The following is a 15632-nucleotide window of genomic DNA, read 5'->3' as shown; positions in this document are numbered from 1 at the left end:
TCTGTCACCCAGGCTGGAGTGTAATGGCACAATTTCACCTCCTGGGTTCAAGAGATTCTCCTGCCTCAGCCTCCCAAGGAGCTGGGATTACAGGTGCCCACCACCATGCCTGGAGAATTTAAAACATATTTTTAGTACAGGCGGGGTTTCTCCATGTTGGCCAGGCTGGTTTCTAACTCCTGACCTCAAGTGATCCGCCAAGTGATCCACCCGCCTCAGCCTCCCAAAGTGCTAGGATTATAGGTGTGAGCCACTGAGCCTGGTCTCCCCGACTCTGTTTAGTACCTTCTCATTTTTCCCTCCCCGTTGTCCCTGGCAACCACCCTTCTACTTGCTGCTTCTGAATTTGACTATGTCAGGTAACTTGTAGATGGGGAAGCATGCGGTATTTGTTCTCCGTGCTTGGCTTATAGTATAATGTCCTTAAGGTCCATCCATGCTGTAGCGTATGACAGGCCTTCCTTTTCAAGGCTGACTACTATTCCATGGTACGTATAGATCTCATTTTCTTTATCCATTCATTCCTCAATGGACATTTAATTGTTTCCTGATCTCCACTATTTGTTTTTTAATTGTTTTGAGATAGAGTCTTACTCTGTTGCCCAGGCTGGATTGCAGTGGCACCATCACAGCTCACTGCAGCCTTGACATCTTGGGCTCCAATGATCCTAACACCTCGGCTGGACTCAGGACCACAAGCATGGACCACTACACCTGGATAATTTAAAAAGAAATTTTTTTGTAGAGACAGGGTCTGGCTGTGCTGCCCAGGCTGGTCTTGAATTCCTGTCCTCAAGCAATCCTCCTACCTTGACCTTCCAAAGTGCTGAGATTACAGCATGAGTCACCATGCCTGGTCCCTCAGGACGGATCACCTGAGGTCAGGAGTTCGTGACCAGCCTGGCCAAGACGGTGAAACCCCGTCTCTACTAAAAATAAAAAATTAGCCGGGTGTGGTGGCACGCGCCTGTAGTCCCAGCTACTCGGGAGGCTGAGGCAGGAGAATCCCTTGAACCCGGAAGGTGAAGGTTGCAGTGAGCCGAGATCACGCCACTGCACTCTAGCCCGGGTGACAGAGCGAGACTCCATCTCAAAAAAAAAAAAAAAAAACATTCTGTCTCAAAAAAAAAAAAAAAGCTATTATTTTAAGAATACATTCATGGCAGTCCCCTCCCTAATTTCAGAGTATGTGTTTGACACCTGTTGCGAATTCTCTTTCCTAGAAATATATAAATAAATAAGGTGAAAAAAGCAATAAGAAAGGAAATAATAATATGAGTAGAAATTCATATTTAGAGGGGAAAAAATAGACACGCCCCCTCCCCCCCAACATACACACACACGTATCCTGTATGTATCTACCTGGAATATACTTTGGTGCAAGTTGCGAGATAGAGATCAACTGAAAGTATTTCTCCAGATGACTCCCCGACTTTCCTTGAGCTGTGCTGAGTAACCTGTCTTTTCCAGACTGGTATGAAGTGACAGATGTACAGATGACCTTTGAACAACGTGGGTCTGAACTCCTCAACATGGACACTTATACATGGATTTTTCTCAATAAAAGTTACACCAGGAACGCCTGCCTCTCCTGCCCAGCCTTCCACCTCCTCTACCTGCCTGGCCTCTGCCACCCCTGAGACAGCAAGGCCAGCCCTCCCGCCCTCACCCCCTCACCCCCTCCTCCGCAGCCTCCTCAACATGGTCACGGCAAGGGTGAAGACTTTTATGATGATCCACTTCCACTTAGTGAATAGATTTTCTCGTAATAACATTTTCTTTTCTCTAGCTTATTTGATAAGAATAAAATAATACATGTAACACAAAAATATATTAATTGACTGTTTCTGTTATTGATAAGGCTTTTGGTCAACAGTAGACTATTAGTAGTTATGTTCTGGGAAAGGTAAAGATAATTTTTGATGTGCGAGGGGTCAGCACCTGTAACCCCTGCATTGCTCAAGGGTCAACTATAGTTTTTTTTGTTTGAAATCTCGCTCAGTGCCCAGGCTGGAGTGCCCCGGTGATCATGTCTCGCTGCTGGCTTTGTCTCCTGGGTTCAAGTGATTCTCGTGCCTCAGCCCCGAGTAGCTGAGATTACAGGCACCTGCCACCACATCCGGCTATTTTTGTAGAGACGAGGTTTCACTGTGTTGGCCAGGCTGGTCTTGAATTCCTGACCTCAGGTGATCCACCTGCCTCGGCCTTCCAAAGCGCTGGGATTACTGGCATAAGCCACTGGGCCCGGTTAACTTTATTTTTAAAACCAGGCTTTCAAGCAATGTATTTTTCAAATAAGCTCCCATCTAGTCCACTGCCGCATCAACAAATAAGCCCTTACTAACTATATCTATAAAGTTCCTTGTTTTCTGCATGTACCAATCCTGATGGCATCTGGGTGATAGTTGATAGTTGTGACTGTGACCCTCTTGGGGTCCCCCTAGCGTCACCCTCTCAGGAGAGAAAAGCCAGAGAAGAAACTACTTGAGTTGTTGATCTCCGAAGCTGTGTCTGGTAGTGCGACTGGGTCATATATTTTGGGAAGGCTGGTCTGTTCTGTGAATGCATTTCATCCATGAATTAAGCCCAGGTAATATATTTAGAAAGACGGTAAGGAAGTCTGCCTTCCCAAGAGTGAATGTGGCCAGTGATTTCAGATACCTGTCGCACCATCACTCCATCGTGACAGCTGTCTGACTCCCTTCTGACAGCAATTGGGCAATGTTCATTTTATCGAGAAAACTGGAAATTTTCACCCACTCACCAGTCAATCAGTGAGACGCAGTATAGTGTGTTGACAAAATAGAAAGACTGGGAGGGAGGCGCTCCAGTTTCCTGTCCTAATCTGGCCTATGTAGTAAGTAAGTATCAGGGGACGAATTCAATTTATTCGAGCCTCGGTTTTCTTCAGCATCTGTGGAAGGTAGTTGGACTATAAGATCTCTTGACTTCCAGCTAAATATAAGACTATGATTCCATAATAACATAGTTCCTCTATTCATTTGTAACTCATTTAGAGAAAAATCGAGCCGTGTGCAAAGAGTTCTTGTAGTCACCAATGAATAGCACACGGTCATTGTGTTACGATGCTTATAAAATAAAACAATTTATCCAGAAGAGGGAAGCGGGAGGGATCAGATCGGTGTGACTTGAAGACAGACTATGCCAGCCTCCCTATTCCAAATTGGAATACTGGCTCTGTGATGTGCTGTAACTGCATTGTGAGGCTTATTCTAACGATTTCGGTAAATAGTAAAGACTCCTCCTGGGGTTGTGTTGGAATAACACACGGAATGGAGGTGCTGGCTAGTTCATAAACTCTTTTTCTAGTGGTGGTGGTTAGTGTTATTGTAGACTTTTTTTTTTTTCTTCTTTGAGATGGAGTCTTTCTCTCTCTCTCCCAAGCTGGAGTGCAGTGGCGGGATCTTGGCTCACTGCAACCTCCACCTCTTGGGTTCAAGTGATTCTCTTGCCTCAGCCTCCCAAGTAGCTGGGATTACAGGTGTGCGACACCACGCCCGGTAATTTTAATTTTTAATTGTTTTTTTTGAGACAGAGTTTCGCTTTTGTCGCCCAGGCTGGAGTGCAATGGTGCAATCTTGCCTCACCCCAACCTCCACCTCCTGGGTTCAAGCAATTCTTCTGTCTCAGCCTCCTGACTAGCTGGGATTACAGGCATGCGCCACCACGCCTGGCCAGTTTTGTATTTTTAGTAGAGACAGGGTTTCTCCATGTTGGCCAGGCTGGTCTTGAACTCCTGACCTCAAGTGATCTGCCTGCCTCGGCCTCCCAAAGTGCTGGGATTACAGGCATGAGCCATAGCACCCGGCCTAATTTTCATATTTCTAGTAGATACGGAGTTTCACCATGTTGGCCAGGCTGGTCTTGAACTCCTGACCTCGAGTGATCCACCCACCTCGGCCTCCCAAAGTGCTGGGATTACAGACGTGAGCCACCACGCCCGGCCAACTTTTTTTTTTTTTTTTTTTTTTGCAAGCCTTACTTAAGACTAACTCATAGCAATATTCTGAAGCTGTGACAAGTCAATATCCTGGAAGCTATCTCGGTAGAGGTTTCGCGACACCACCCTGATGCCACCTCTCTTCCTCTTTACAGTAGTGTAACTTTCGCTCTGTTTTTGTTTTTAATAGTTTAAATTCTCATCCTAATAATTCACGTATGCTTTACGAAGGATGTATATAGGATTTAAACATTTTGAATTAATGATTTCAGAAAGGTGAGTTTTGACGCGGAGAAAGGAAGGTGAGGAAAAAACATTCTCAGCCAAAAACTCCTTTTTCCCAAAGTTCAAGGTAAGAAAACATCTAACATCCTCTTGGAGGTAAGTGGAAGAGAAGCGGCCGTCGGAGCCTTGACAGTCAGAAACCAATGAATGGAACAACCTGAGTAACGGACCCGACCCACGGAAGGTTGCCAAGCTGGAGAGTGAGGGACGGAAACAGAAACACGGCGTGATGGGTGAGTGGGGGTGTCAAACGCTCTAGCGTTTGAGGAACAGCTTTTGAGGCGCCACTTCCCGGCGTGCAGTGAGCGGAAGGCGGGTCAGGACGGGAGCTGACTCCCGAGCAGGGGACACAGTGAATCTGTGGCATTTGGCCCCAATCTCGGTGTTCACTGTGCACATTCTCTACACTAGGTATTTATTTTTTCATATGTTTAAAAAAAAGTCTGCACACTTCATTTCTGTCCAGTAAGAACTGATAGAGAATCAGGGATTTGAAAGGGCCTAGTCTGGAAATTTTCAATGGGTGAAAATAAGTGAGCAAAATTACATTCATACTAAAGTGTAATTCTTTCCATCTGCTCCATAGTGGGATAGCCTCTTGAGGCAACTTCCAATTACAATGTCATTTTAGATGCTTTCCATGGTGGCAGGTGGGTGAGGACTAGGGTCTGCAGCGAAGAATAATAAACACAGCTCTGGCCATCCGTGGTGCTTCTAACACCAAGGACTACTCCAGTGGAAGAGTTCTCATTTTGTTGGGATGAATAAAATTAAATAAAAGTACACAGTACCCAATAAAGGACCAGAAAGCTTAAGCTTTGGTCAAGCAGAACAAAGGGCTAATGAGAAAAGGACGATGTATTACAGTTTTCTTCTTTCAGTTCAAAACTAGGTTTTATTAGCGGAGTTTCCCAAAAGATTTGGACCAAATTTCCAATTCAGATATTATTAGAGATCATCAAAACTCAAGTCTCTTTACTGGTTTACACCAAATCACCCAGACTTCCAGCCCAAAACCCACATGTTCACATGGTTCCACAGTGCTGTTTATGGACGATAACCAATTCTCGAAATGGTAATCCTGTTAGAAGCCAGAGCCCTCAGCCTCTAGCATGTGTGCTTTGCACAGAGATGAGTCTCAAAGTTTGGGGCTGGAGAGGAGCCCAGTGCACAGGAGTTCCACATTAAGTCATAATTGGCTTTGTGTTGGACAGTGGATGTCAGTTGGTGAAATCAGGCACAGAAGAGGTAAGGGTTTCTTGTAATAACAACATAGCAACAGGTCACCCACGTGTTACTCAAAACTGTGGGACTGTAGGGAGGGCTTTGCTAATCCCAGAACAGAGGTGTGACCTTGCCCCATGTCCAGCCTTGAGAAAATGTCTACAGCAGATTTGATGGAGAATCTCAGGGAAGAACTCACCTGTTTCATCTGCTTGGACTATTTTAGCAGCCCAGTGACCACCGAGTGTGGGCACAGCTTTTGTCTGGTGTGTCTCCTCCGGAGCTGGGAGGAACATAACACACCTTTATCTTGTCCTGAGTGCTGGAGGACCTTGGAGGGCCCGCATTTCCAGCCGAATGAGCGTCTGGGGAGGCTGGCCAGCATCGCCAGGCAGCTCCGGTCCCAGGTGCTGCAGAGCGAGGATGAGCAGAGCAGCTACGGGAGGATGCCCGCTGCTGCCAAGGCGCTCTCCGATGACGAGCAGGGTGGAAGTGTCTTCGCAGTCCAGAGCCATGGTGTAAACAGAGTGCACCTCTCCAGCGAGGCTGAGGAGCATCACAGGGTAAGACAGCTGCTCAGCGTGAACCCCAGGACTCATCACAGGCTCCCCCCCCGTTAGCTTTCCTAACGTCCTCTATGGGGGACAGTCAGGAGTGCCCATCTGAGCACCACATCACAAACCAGTGTGAGTCCCGCTTACACCCCCCTTTTCTTTTATTTTCTTTCTGTCTTTTTTTTTTTGAGATGGAGTCTTGCTCTGTCGCCCAGGCTGGCGAGAAGTGGCGTGATCTCGGCTCACTGCAACCTCCACCTCCTGGGTTCAAGCGATTCTCCTGTCTCGGCCTCCCAAGTAGCTGGGACTACAGGCGCCCGCCGCCATGCCTGGCTAATTTTTTGTATTTTTAATAGAGATGGGGTTTCACCATGTTGGCCAGGCTGGCCTTGAACTACTGACCTCAAGTGATCTGCCTGCCTCGGCCTCCCAAAGTGCTGTGGTTACGGGCGTGAGCCACCGCGCCCGGCCTGCCCTTTGTTTCAGAGGCCTAATACTGTGCTGTTACCGGTCTTCAAAGCCGCTTCATGACCCGGTACTCTGCTCATTTGCCACAAAGGGTTTGTTTCTATTGCAGGAGAAACTTCAGGAAATCCTGAATCTTTTGTGTATAAGGAGAAAGGAAGCTCAGGCTGTACTAACCCACGAGAAGGAGAGAGTGAAACTGTGCCAGGTCGGTGTCTGTCTGACTTTTGTGTGCTTGTATGTGACCCCATGAGGGGGACTAAAGGGAAATTTAGTGAAATTTCAGGAAAAAAAAGACACATGTTTCCAGTCTCACCCCTAAGATATGCGGTTTCCTTACACTGGACTGCCGCCTTCTGACTGTCTTCGTTGGAATCTCAAGGCTCAGCTCCAGCTCCCCCGCTCTGGGCAGACTTCCTTTGTGCAGCTAGACAGTGCCGTGGGCTCCTCTATGATGGCTCTCCTAGAATTATTTAAAACATAAGTGATACTGACAGACACATAACAGAAGACGGAAAGCAGTTTAAAAAACAAATATCTCAAAAGCACTGAGGGAAAAATGCAAATTAAAAAGAAATAAAGAGAAAGAGATATAAAAGCAAAATAGTGGTTTAGATGAGACCTGATAAGTCCTCAAGGTTGGTCACAGACGTGGATTTGAGCTCTGCGGCAGTCAAAGCATTTGAATTCATTTTTTTTTTTTTTTTTTTTTTTTTGGAGATGGAGTTTCACTGTCGCCCAGGCTGGAGTGCAGTGGTGCGATCCCGGCTCACTGCAACCGCCACCTCCCAGGTTCAAGCGATTCTCCTGCCTTAGCCTTCCAAGTAGCTGGGATGACAGGCGTGCGCCACCACGCCCAGCTAGCTTTGCATGTTCGTAGAGATAGGTTTTTACCATGTTAGCCAGGCTGATCTCGAACTCCTGACCTCAGGTGATCCACGTGTCTCGGTCTCCCAAAGTGCTGGGATTCCAGGCGCCAGCCACCGTGCTTGGCCATAGACTTCGAATTCTTCAGTGAGAATGTTTGCCGTATATATTTCTATTCCTTTATGGTTATCTGACACCTATTTTCACTGAATAAATATTTACTGAATAAATGAAAACGCATTTTTCATAATTTTTCTTAATTTTGTTTTATTTGTATCCTAGTCCTGATCACTACCTGTCATACTTCTTACTCGTTTTCGGTTTTCTCCACTAGAACGACAACCTCCTGGGAATGGAGATTTGGGTTTTGTTCACTATTGTGTCTACAGTGCACATACCTCTGAAAACATCAACCTCTAGACGGAGCGCATCAGTAGAATATATGTGTTATATGTTGGGTTTCAGGAACTGCTGCCATTAAACTCTGGGACTTGGCCAGGCGTGGTGGCTCACATCTGTAATCCCAGCACTTTGGGAGGCCAAGGACGGTGGGTCACCAGGTCAAGACACTGAGAAAATCCTGGCCAACATGGTGAAACCCTGTCTTTACTAAAAATACAAAAAATAGCCGGGCCTGGTGGTGGGCACCTGTAGTCCCAGGTGCTTGGGAGGCTGAGGCAGGAGAATGGCGGGAACCCAGGAGGCGGAGCTTGCAGTGAACCGAGATTGCGCCGCTGCACTGCAGCCTGGGGGACAGAGCGAGACTCTGTCTCAAAAAAAAGAAAGAAAAAGAATCTCTAGGACTTGTAAGGATTAAACATCTACAGACAGGTGCATTTCTCTTACTAACTTTATCTCGTGTGTGTGTGTGTGTGTGTGTGTGTGTGTGTGTGTGTTTTGGCAGGAAGAAACAAAGACTTGCAAACAGGTTGTTGTGTCAGAATACATGAAAATGCACCAGTTCCTGAAGGAAGAGGAGCAGCTGCAACTCCAGCTACTAGAACAGGAAGAGAGAGAGAACATGAGGAAACTGAGGAACAACGAGATCAAATTGACCCAGCAAATCAGAGGCCTGAGCAAAATGATCGGACAGATGGAGTCTTCCAGTCAAAGCTCGGCTTTAGAATCTCTTGAGGTGAGGGTAACATTCACAAGAGTCATGGGAAAAATTATAGTAACTCATAGCACTTCAAGCCATAGGAAATAATGTTTTCTTTATTCATCTTAAAAACTAAGTTCTGGTCCAAAAGTAGTTTTCCTGAAGAATTGACATTCTGTATGTCAATAAAGCCTTATAGAAGAGAGAGAGAAAAAAAAAAAAATCCAGAGGAATGCTTATCCCAAACAAGCCTGACAGTGGCTTCAATTTCTTCTGTACTTGCCTCTGTGCAACCTCAGCTTTGTTAATTTTTTTTCTAGTTTATTAATGTGTATTTACTATGTGCTGGGCAGATTAAATTTAATCTTCACAAAGACCTGATGAAGATAAGTACCATTATGATATGAACTCTAGGTCTAGATGACTGTCATCTACAGGATGGGTTAACAGCAGCACTGATTTAATTATTCACACCTGTGGTACTTGGGCGATCTGCCCGCCTGATAGTTAATAGATGGGAGAGCCCCACTCTTCCGCGCAGGGGGCTCCTATTTCTCACCTCCTTTGGTCTACTGTCTTTCTAGGCTACTGCATTCTTCAGGACCTTCTTTTTTGTTTGTTTGTTTCTGAGACAGAGTCTCACACTGTCACCTAGGCTGGAGTGCAGTGGTGCAGTCTTGGCTCACTGAACCCTATGCCTCCTGGGTTGAAGCGAGTCTCCTGCCTCAGCCTCCTGAGTGACTGGGATTACAGGCGTGCGCCACCACGCCCGGCTAATTTTTGTATTTTTGGTAGAGACGGGGTTTCACAATGTTGGCCAGGATGGTCTCGATCTCTTGACCTTGTGATCCACCCACCTGGGCCTCCCAAAGTGCTGGGATGACAGGCATGAGTCACCGTGCCCGGCCATGGACTTTCTTAAACATAAGCCACGTGATCCAATCCCAGCTTCAGGTCTGTTTGTAGACTGGTTCCACAGAATGCTACTATTTAATTGAGGGCCTTCCAAACACACCAGCCCGACCCGACACAGGCTTGGTTAGCCTCAGTTGTCACCAGCCCATTTTCCTTTGTTATCTCTGTCTCTCACTGGATGGTCAATGAGACCAGCAAGTTGGCTTGTTTGCGGAACGGGTTCCCTGGACAAAGTGATGACACGAGAAAAAGAAAAGGACCGAGTATTCTCTAGTCATTGTGAGGAACATCCTGCGTTCACCACGGCACACCCCTTTTCTCTGCTCTGTGTGCTCCCACTCGTGGCGTGCCTCATGGGAAGCAGATTCTGTGAGCTGTGCAAGGACTGCATGCAACATGAATTTCGTCTGTGTTATGATCGGAGCGCACCGTGCTAACTTCTTTCTTTTTTACCCTTAGGAAGTGAGAGGAGCCCTGGAAAGGTAGGCTTTCATTCTGTGTTCAGTTATGCAAGCTGTGGGGAAGGGGTGCTGATGGCCGGTTTGGAGTGGGGAGCGGAGGTCTGCGCTGTTGCTGGGGGAGAAATGAGGTGGCCTCTCCAGCTGGAGCAGGTCACGCGGTCTGTGCTGAGGAGTGAACTTGTCTGCTGTCTTGCAGGAGCGAGCCACTCTTGCTTCAGTGTCCAGAGGCCACCACCACAGAGCTGAGTCTGTGCCGCATCACGGGAATGAAGGAGATGCTAAGAAAATTCAGCAGTAAGTCAGCCTGATGTGTTACCCCTCCGGGACTCGTAGAATTAACTTCAGCAGACGTTCTGCCAGTGTCATTCACTGTCTGACACTAGGCTCCTGGTTAAGGAATCTGGGCCAGCAAGGAACATCAGGGAGGGCTGGGGCCACAGACCGTCTCTGAGCGTGGGCAGAGAGAAGCAGTGAGACTTGACTCAGGCTTTATCTGGCTTCTTTTTCTGTGTAAGAAGTCCGGTCCTTCCCTTTTTGTTTTTTTTTTTTCTGAGATGGAGTCTCACTTTGTCACCCAGGCTGGAGTGCGGTGGCCCCATCTCCGCTCACTGCAAGCTCCGCCTCCCGAGTTCACGCCATTCTCCTCCTCAGCCTCCCGAGTAGCTGGGACCACAGGCGCTGCCACCTCGCCCGGCTAGTTTTTTGTATTTTTAGTAGAGACGGGGTTTCACCGTGGTAGCCAGGCTGGTCTCCATCTCCTGACCTCATGATCCGCCTGCCTCGGCCTCCCAAAGTGCTGGGATTACAGGCTTGAGCCACCGCGCCCGGCCAATCCTGGTCCTTTCTTTGTTGGTTTTGTCATTGTTGTTTCCATCCCCACCTTGCACATGCAGACACACCCTCTCATGCAGGGGTGTCTGCGTTTCTAGCTCTGTTCCCGTTAGGATAAAAGCTGACTTAAATTCTACAATTCCAGCGAGGGCGCATTCGACGAACTGTCCTTGTAGAATGCTCCAGATGTTTAGTCTGGCTAACACCCAGAGAGGTCAGGATTAGTTCTCAGCTTTTATCTTGGGGACAATCTGACCCTCAGAGGAAGGTCTAATGAGCTTTGAACTCCAGAGTGTTGAATAAACCCCTGCCATGGGCTCGGCATTGTGCTGTTGGGCTGTGCGCTTACTTACAATGATAAATAAGGCAGATTTTGCCTTTGCTTTTGTAGAATTTTCAATGAAATTGAGGAGACAGGCATTAATCACACAGATAATTAGTTATGTTGGCATCTGGTATATACATAAAAGCATGAAATGGTATGAGTGGGGCCGGGCACGGTGGCTCACGCTTGTAATCCCAGCACTTTGGGAGGCCAAGGAGGGCGGATCGCTTGAGGCCAGGAGTTCGAGACCAGCCTGGCCAACATGGCGAAACCCCGTCTCTACTAAAAGTACAAAAAAAATTAGGTTTGTGTGATGGTGGGCGTCTGTAATCCCAGCTACTCGGGAGTCCGAGGCAGGAGAATCACTTGAATCCAGGAGGCAGAGGTTGCAGTGAGCCAAGATTGCACCACTGCACTCCAGCCTGGGCAACAAGAGAGAATCTCCATCTCAAAAAAAAAAAAAAAAGGAAAAAAAGGAATGATTGGGTACCTGATTGTGTCTGGACAGTGAGTGAAAGTTGGAGTCCTCGACCAGGCACAGTGGCCCACGCCTGTAACCCCAGCACTTTGGGAGGCTGAGGCGGGTGGGTCACCCGAGGTCGGGAGTTTGAGACCAGCCTGGCCAGGATGATGAAACCCCATCTCTACTAAAAATACAAAAAACTAGCCGGGCGTGGTGGCGGACACTTGTAATCCCAGCTACTTGGGAGGCTGAGGCAGGAGAATCGCTTAAATCTGGGAGGTGGAGGTTGCAGTGAGTCAAAATCGCACCACTGCACTCCGACCTGAGCAACAAGAGTGAAACTCTGTCTCAGAAAAAAAAAAAAAAAGGAGGCCCCGTATGTGACTGTCGGTTCACAGCGTATGTGTGCTTCATCAGGTGGTCCCCGGGTGCTGCACTGAACTCACAGGAAGCTGCACTTGTCATGACGTAATGAAAAAAGCTGGTTAGGGATTGTGATTCGAACACTCAGTGACTGTGTAATCTTGGTGAAGTTTCCTAACCTTCGTGAACCTGTTTTCCGTTTTGTAAAAACGATAGAAAAGAATGCTTGCAGTGATTAAATGAGATAATATATAGAAAATGTTGGGCACATTAGAAGTTCAGCCAAAGGTAAGTGCTATTTTCTCTCCCACCCAAATTGAAGAACCAGAACCTACCATGGCTAATATGAATGCAAACAACCAAGGGTATCCCTGTGTGGATACACAGTTCAGAGCTCTAAAGATGTCCTGTAAACAGAGCAACGTCCATGCCACTCACTGGGATTCTCCTCCCCCCCCAGGCAGGTCAAAGCTCCTTCTCCACGAGGCTCTTCTCTTTCTCCATTTGGAGCTTCATGATATGTGTTGTGGAACAGTGAAAGAGGAACTCAGAAATTTTGTTCTAAACCAAATACTTTTTTTTTTTTTTTTTGAGGCTGAGTTTTGCTCTGTCACCCAGGTTGGAGTGCAGTGATGTAATCTTGGCTCACTGCAGCCTCCACCTCCTGGGTTCAAGCAATTCTCATGCCTCAGCCTCCTGAGTAGCTGGGATTACAGGCACACGCTACCATGCCTGGGTATGTTTTGTATTTTTAGTAGAGATGGGGTTTCACCATGTTGGCCAGGCTGGTCTCAAACTCCCGATCTTGTGATCTGCCCTGCTCATCCTTCCAAAGTGCAGCATTACAGGCGTGAGCCACCGCACTCGGCCCTAAATTAGATTTAAAAAACCAGGACTAAATACTAAGAATTCAATGTAAATCTCACATATGTAAGAGGTTTTTCAAGCATGCCCAAGGGAAATTTCTTCCTTCCTCCTCTTGCAGCGGAGATAACGCTGGACCCAGCCACAGCCAATGCCTATCTCGTGCTGTCCGAGGATCTGAAGAGTGTGAAATACGGGGGAAGCAGACAGCAGCTACCTGACAACCCGGAAAGATTTGACCAGTCTGCGACCGTGCTGGGCGCTCAGATCTTCACCAGTGGGAGACACTACTGGGAGGTGGAGGTGGGAAACAAGACGGAGTGGGAAGTGGGCATCTGCAAGGACTCGGTGAGCCGAAAGGGGAACCTCCCCAAGCCGCCCGGGGACCTGTTCTCACTGATCGGTTTAAAAATCGGAGACGATTACAGCCTCTGGGTCTCGTCCCCTCTGAAGGGTCAGCACGTCAGAGAGCCTGTGTGTAAGGTTGGTGTCTTCCTGGACTATGAGTCTGGACATATAGCATTCTACAACGGGACGGATGAGTCCCTCATCTACAGCTTCCCGCCGGCTTCTTTCCAAGAGGCTCTCAGGCCAATCTTTTCCCCCTGCCTCCCAAATGAGGGGACAAACACAGACCCTCTCACCATCTGCTCACTCAACAGCCACGTCTGAGGGGCGTGCCCTGAGCCTTCACAGCGGGCGATGTCTGAGACCAAGACGTAACTATTAAGATGATGAAGGCATCGACAGTATTAATGTCAGGTGATCTGAAATAAACTCCCCTACCCCCACCCCACCCCCAAGAGTTTCCATTAACTTGATCCCACTATGAGCAGCCAAATTACACGATCGACTTCAACCCCAACAGAAGAGAGCTGATCATATTCTGTGTCGTTAACTAAATGAATTCTCTAGGCTACCCCATGTATGTGCTGGTCACTCAAATACTGAGACCCTGTTACCATGAATCCTACTGCCATAGGCCGGACTTTATAAATAGATGTCACTTTTTCAAGTGTATTTAATTATTTGACTCTGAAAAACTGTGCTGTTCGAATGTGTCTTTGTCCTCCGTGCAGAGCTCTGCAGGCTGGGGCAACTCAAATCCATCTGGGAAACTGAGGCACGGGCACATCTTTCCAGGGCGGGTGAAAGGGCTCAGGCCTCATCCTTCTCCCAAAAGCCATTTTCCTTCCCATCCCACGAGCCTGCAGTGTTTGTGCTCAGGAAGGCTTATATATACTTATATACATAAGTATAATTCAGAACACTGCAAAGATTTGTGTGAATATCATCATACCATTCACGTTTCCATAATCACAAGAGGCTGGAACCTTCTGTTAATATGTTAAAAGGTCAGAGTAAAGTCTCTATTCAGTAAATGTATCACGGCAGGGGACGCCAAGCGACTATACCGCACTGTATATAAGGTTCTTTTCTGGGCTTTTGCGATGTTCTGCGATTGAAGGCTTTCAATCTCTGGGAGGCCAAAGAGCCTAACCCTCCTCTTACCTCAAAACGTCAGGGCAGGCCGGGCGCGGTGGCTCACGCCTGTCATCCCAGCACTTTGGGAGGCTGAGGCGGGTGGATCACCTGAGGTCGGGAGTTTGAGACCAGCCTGACCAATGTGGAGAAACCCCATCTCTACTAAAAATACAAAAATTAGCTGGGCGTGGTGGCGCATGCCTGTAATACTAGCTACTCGGGAGGCTGAGGCAGCAGAATCGCCTGAACCTGGGAGACAGATGTTGCAGTGAGCAGAGATCATTCCATTGCACTCCAGCCTGGGCAACAAGAGCGAAACTCCATCTCAAAAAGAAAAAAAGAGGAAAGTCAGGGTTTGTTAGGAAGGGGTGGCGGCTGAGGGGAGCTCTTTCGGCTGGTGGTCTGCACTAGGCTCGCTGTCTTCAGTGATCTATCCCTGCAGGTGTGTGTTGTTTGTTTGTTTGTTTTAAGATGGAGTCTCGCTCTGTCACCCAGGCTGGAGTGCAATGGAGCGATCTCGGCTCACTGCAACCTTGACCTCCGGGGTTCAAGCAATTCTCCTGCCTCAGCCTCCCAAGTAGCTGGGATTACCGGCACTCGCCACCATGCCCAGCTAATTTTTCTATTTTTAGTAGAGACGGGGTTTCACCATGTTGGCCAGGGTGATCTTGATCTCCTGACCGCCTGCCTCGGCCTCCCAAAGTGTTGGGATTACAGGCATGAGCACCACGCCCGGCCTTATTTATTTTTTAAAATTATTATTTTTTGAGATGGAATTTTGCTCTGTCGCCCAGGCTGGAGTGAAGTGGTGCAATCTCGGCTCACTGCAGCCTCCTCCACCCAGGGTTCAAGTGATTCTCCTGCCTCAGCCTCCTGAGTAGGTTAATCCCTATAGACGCCTGCCACCATGCCCAGCAAATTTTTATATTTTTAGTAGAGATGGGGTTTTGCCATGCTGGCCAGGCTGGTCTTGAATTCCTGACCTCAAGTGATCCGCCCGCCTCGGTCTCCCAAGTGCTGGGATTATAGGTGTGAGCCACCACACCTGGGCTCCACTTATTTTATTATAGAGATTTCATATCTTGATTTCTCACCTCAAAAGCTAAGAAACAAAATTATAAAAAGCAAACTGCAAACATTTGGAATATATCTTTCCTTGATTACCGAAAATCCCAATTTTGTGGAAGGACTAAGTAAATAAAAAAGTACAAAAGTAATTTACATTTACTTTGGGGAGTGAGAATGGGGGTGAAGGGGAGTGAGAGTGGGGGTGAGATGGGCAGTGAGAGTGGGGGTGAAGGGGAGTGAGAGTGGGGGTGAAGGGGAGTGAGAGTGGGGGTGAGATGGGCAGTGAGAGTAGGGATGAAGGGGAGTGAGAGTGGGGGTGAGAAGGGGAGTGAGAGTGGGGGTGAGAAGGGGGGTGAGAGTGGGGGTGAAGGGGAGTGAGAGTGGGGGTGAGATGGGCAATGA

At 47.8% G+C, this 15632-nt stretch overlaps 1 protein-coding gene across 3 annotated transcripts; it reads left to right on the top strand.

Annotated features, from left to right (window-relative positions):
* Positions 1-3243: 3243 nt before the first annotated feature.
* Positions 3244-13714, top strand: TRIML1 (tripartite motif family like 1). 3 transcript variants are annotated; one of them, XM_050789980.1, is made up of 8 exons: positions 3244-3299; positions 4308-4479; positions 5697-6033; positions 6602-6697; positions 8261-8491; positions 9830-9852; positions 10028-10125; positions 12799-13714. In XM_050789980.1, the coding sequence occupies exons 3-8, from the start codon at positions 5917-5919 to the stop codon at positions 13347-13349; spliced, it is 1116 nt and encodes a 371-aa protein (XP_050645937.1). In that variant the 5' UTR covers positions 3244-3299; positions 4308-4479; positions 5697-5916; the 3' UTR covers positions 13350-13714. The 3 variants fall into 3 exon arrangements, with proteins under 3 accessions (XP_050645937.1, XP_050645938.1, XP_050645936.1); XM_050789981.1 differs by lacking the exon at positions 3244-3299 and having other exon boundaries at positions 4179-4479; XM_050789979.1 differs by lacking the exons at positions 3244-3299; positions 4308-4479 and having other exon boundaries at positions 4506-6033.
* Positions 13715-15632: the final 1918 nt, after the last annotated feature.

Source organism: Macaca thibetana, chromosome 5 (assembly GCF_024542745.1).
Source record: "Macaca thibetana thibetana isolate TM-01 chromosome 5, ASM2454274v1, whole genome shotgun sequence".
NCBI lineage: Eukaryota > Metazoa > Chordata > Mammalia > Primates > Cercopithecidae > Macaca > Macaca thibetana.
Note: the sequence above shows the minus strand (reverse complement) of the source record. Positions and strands in the feature narration are given on the sequence as shown.

What these genes read in the sequence shown, in the direction of transcription:
- TRIML1 (XM_050789979.1), top strand. Translation starts at nt 5,608, where the DNA reads ATGTCCAGCCTTGAGAAAATGTCTACAGCAGATTTGATGGAGAATCTC. An exon ending in CGGCTTTAGAATCTCTTGAG is followed by an intron (nt 8,492 to 9,829) that starts GTGAGGGTAACA and finishes TTTTACCCTTAG; the next exon opens with GAAGTGAGAGGAGCCCTGGA. An exon ending in GATGCTAAGAAAATTCAGCA is followed by an intron (nt 10,126 to 12,798) that starts GTAAGTCAGCCT and finishes CTCCTCTTGCAG; the next exon opens with CGGAGATAACGCTGGACCCA.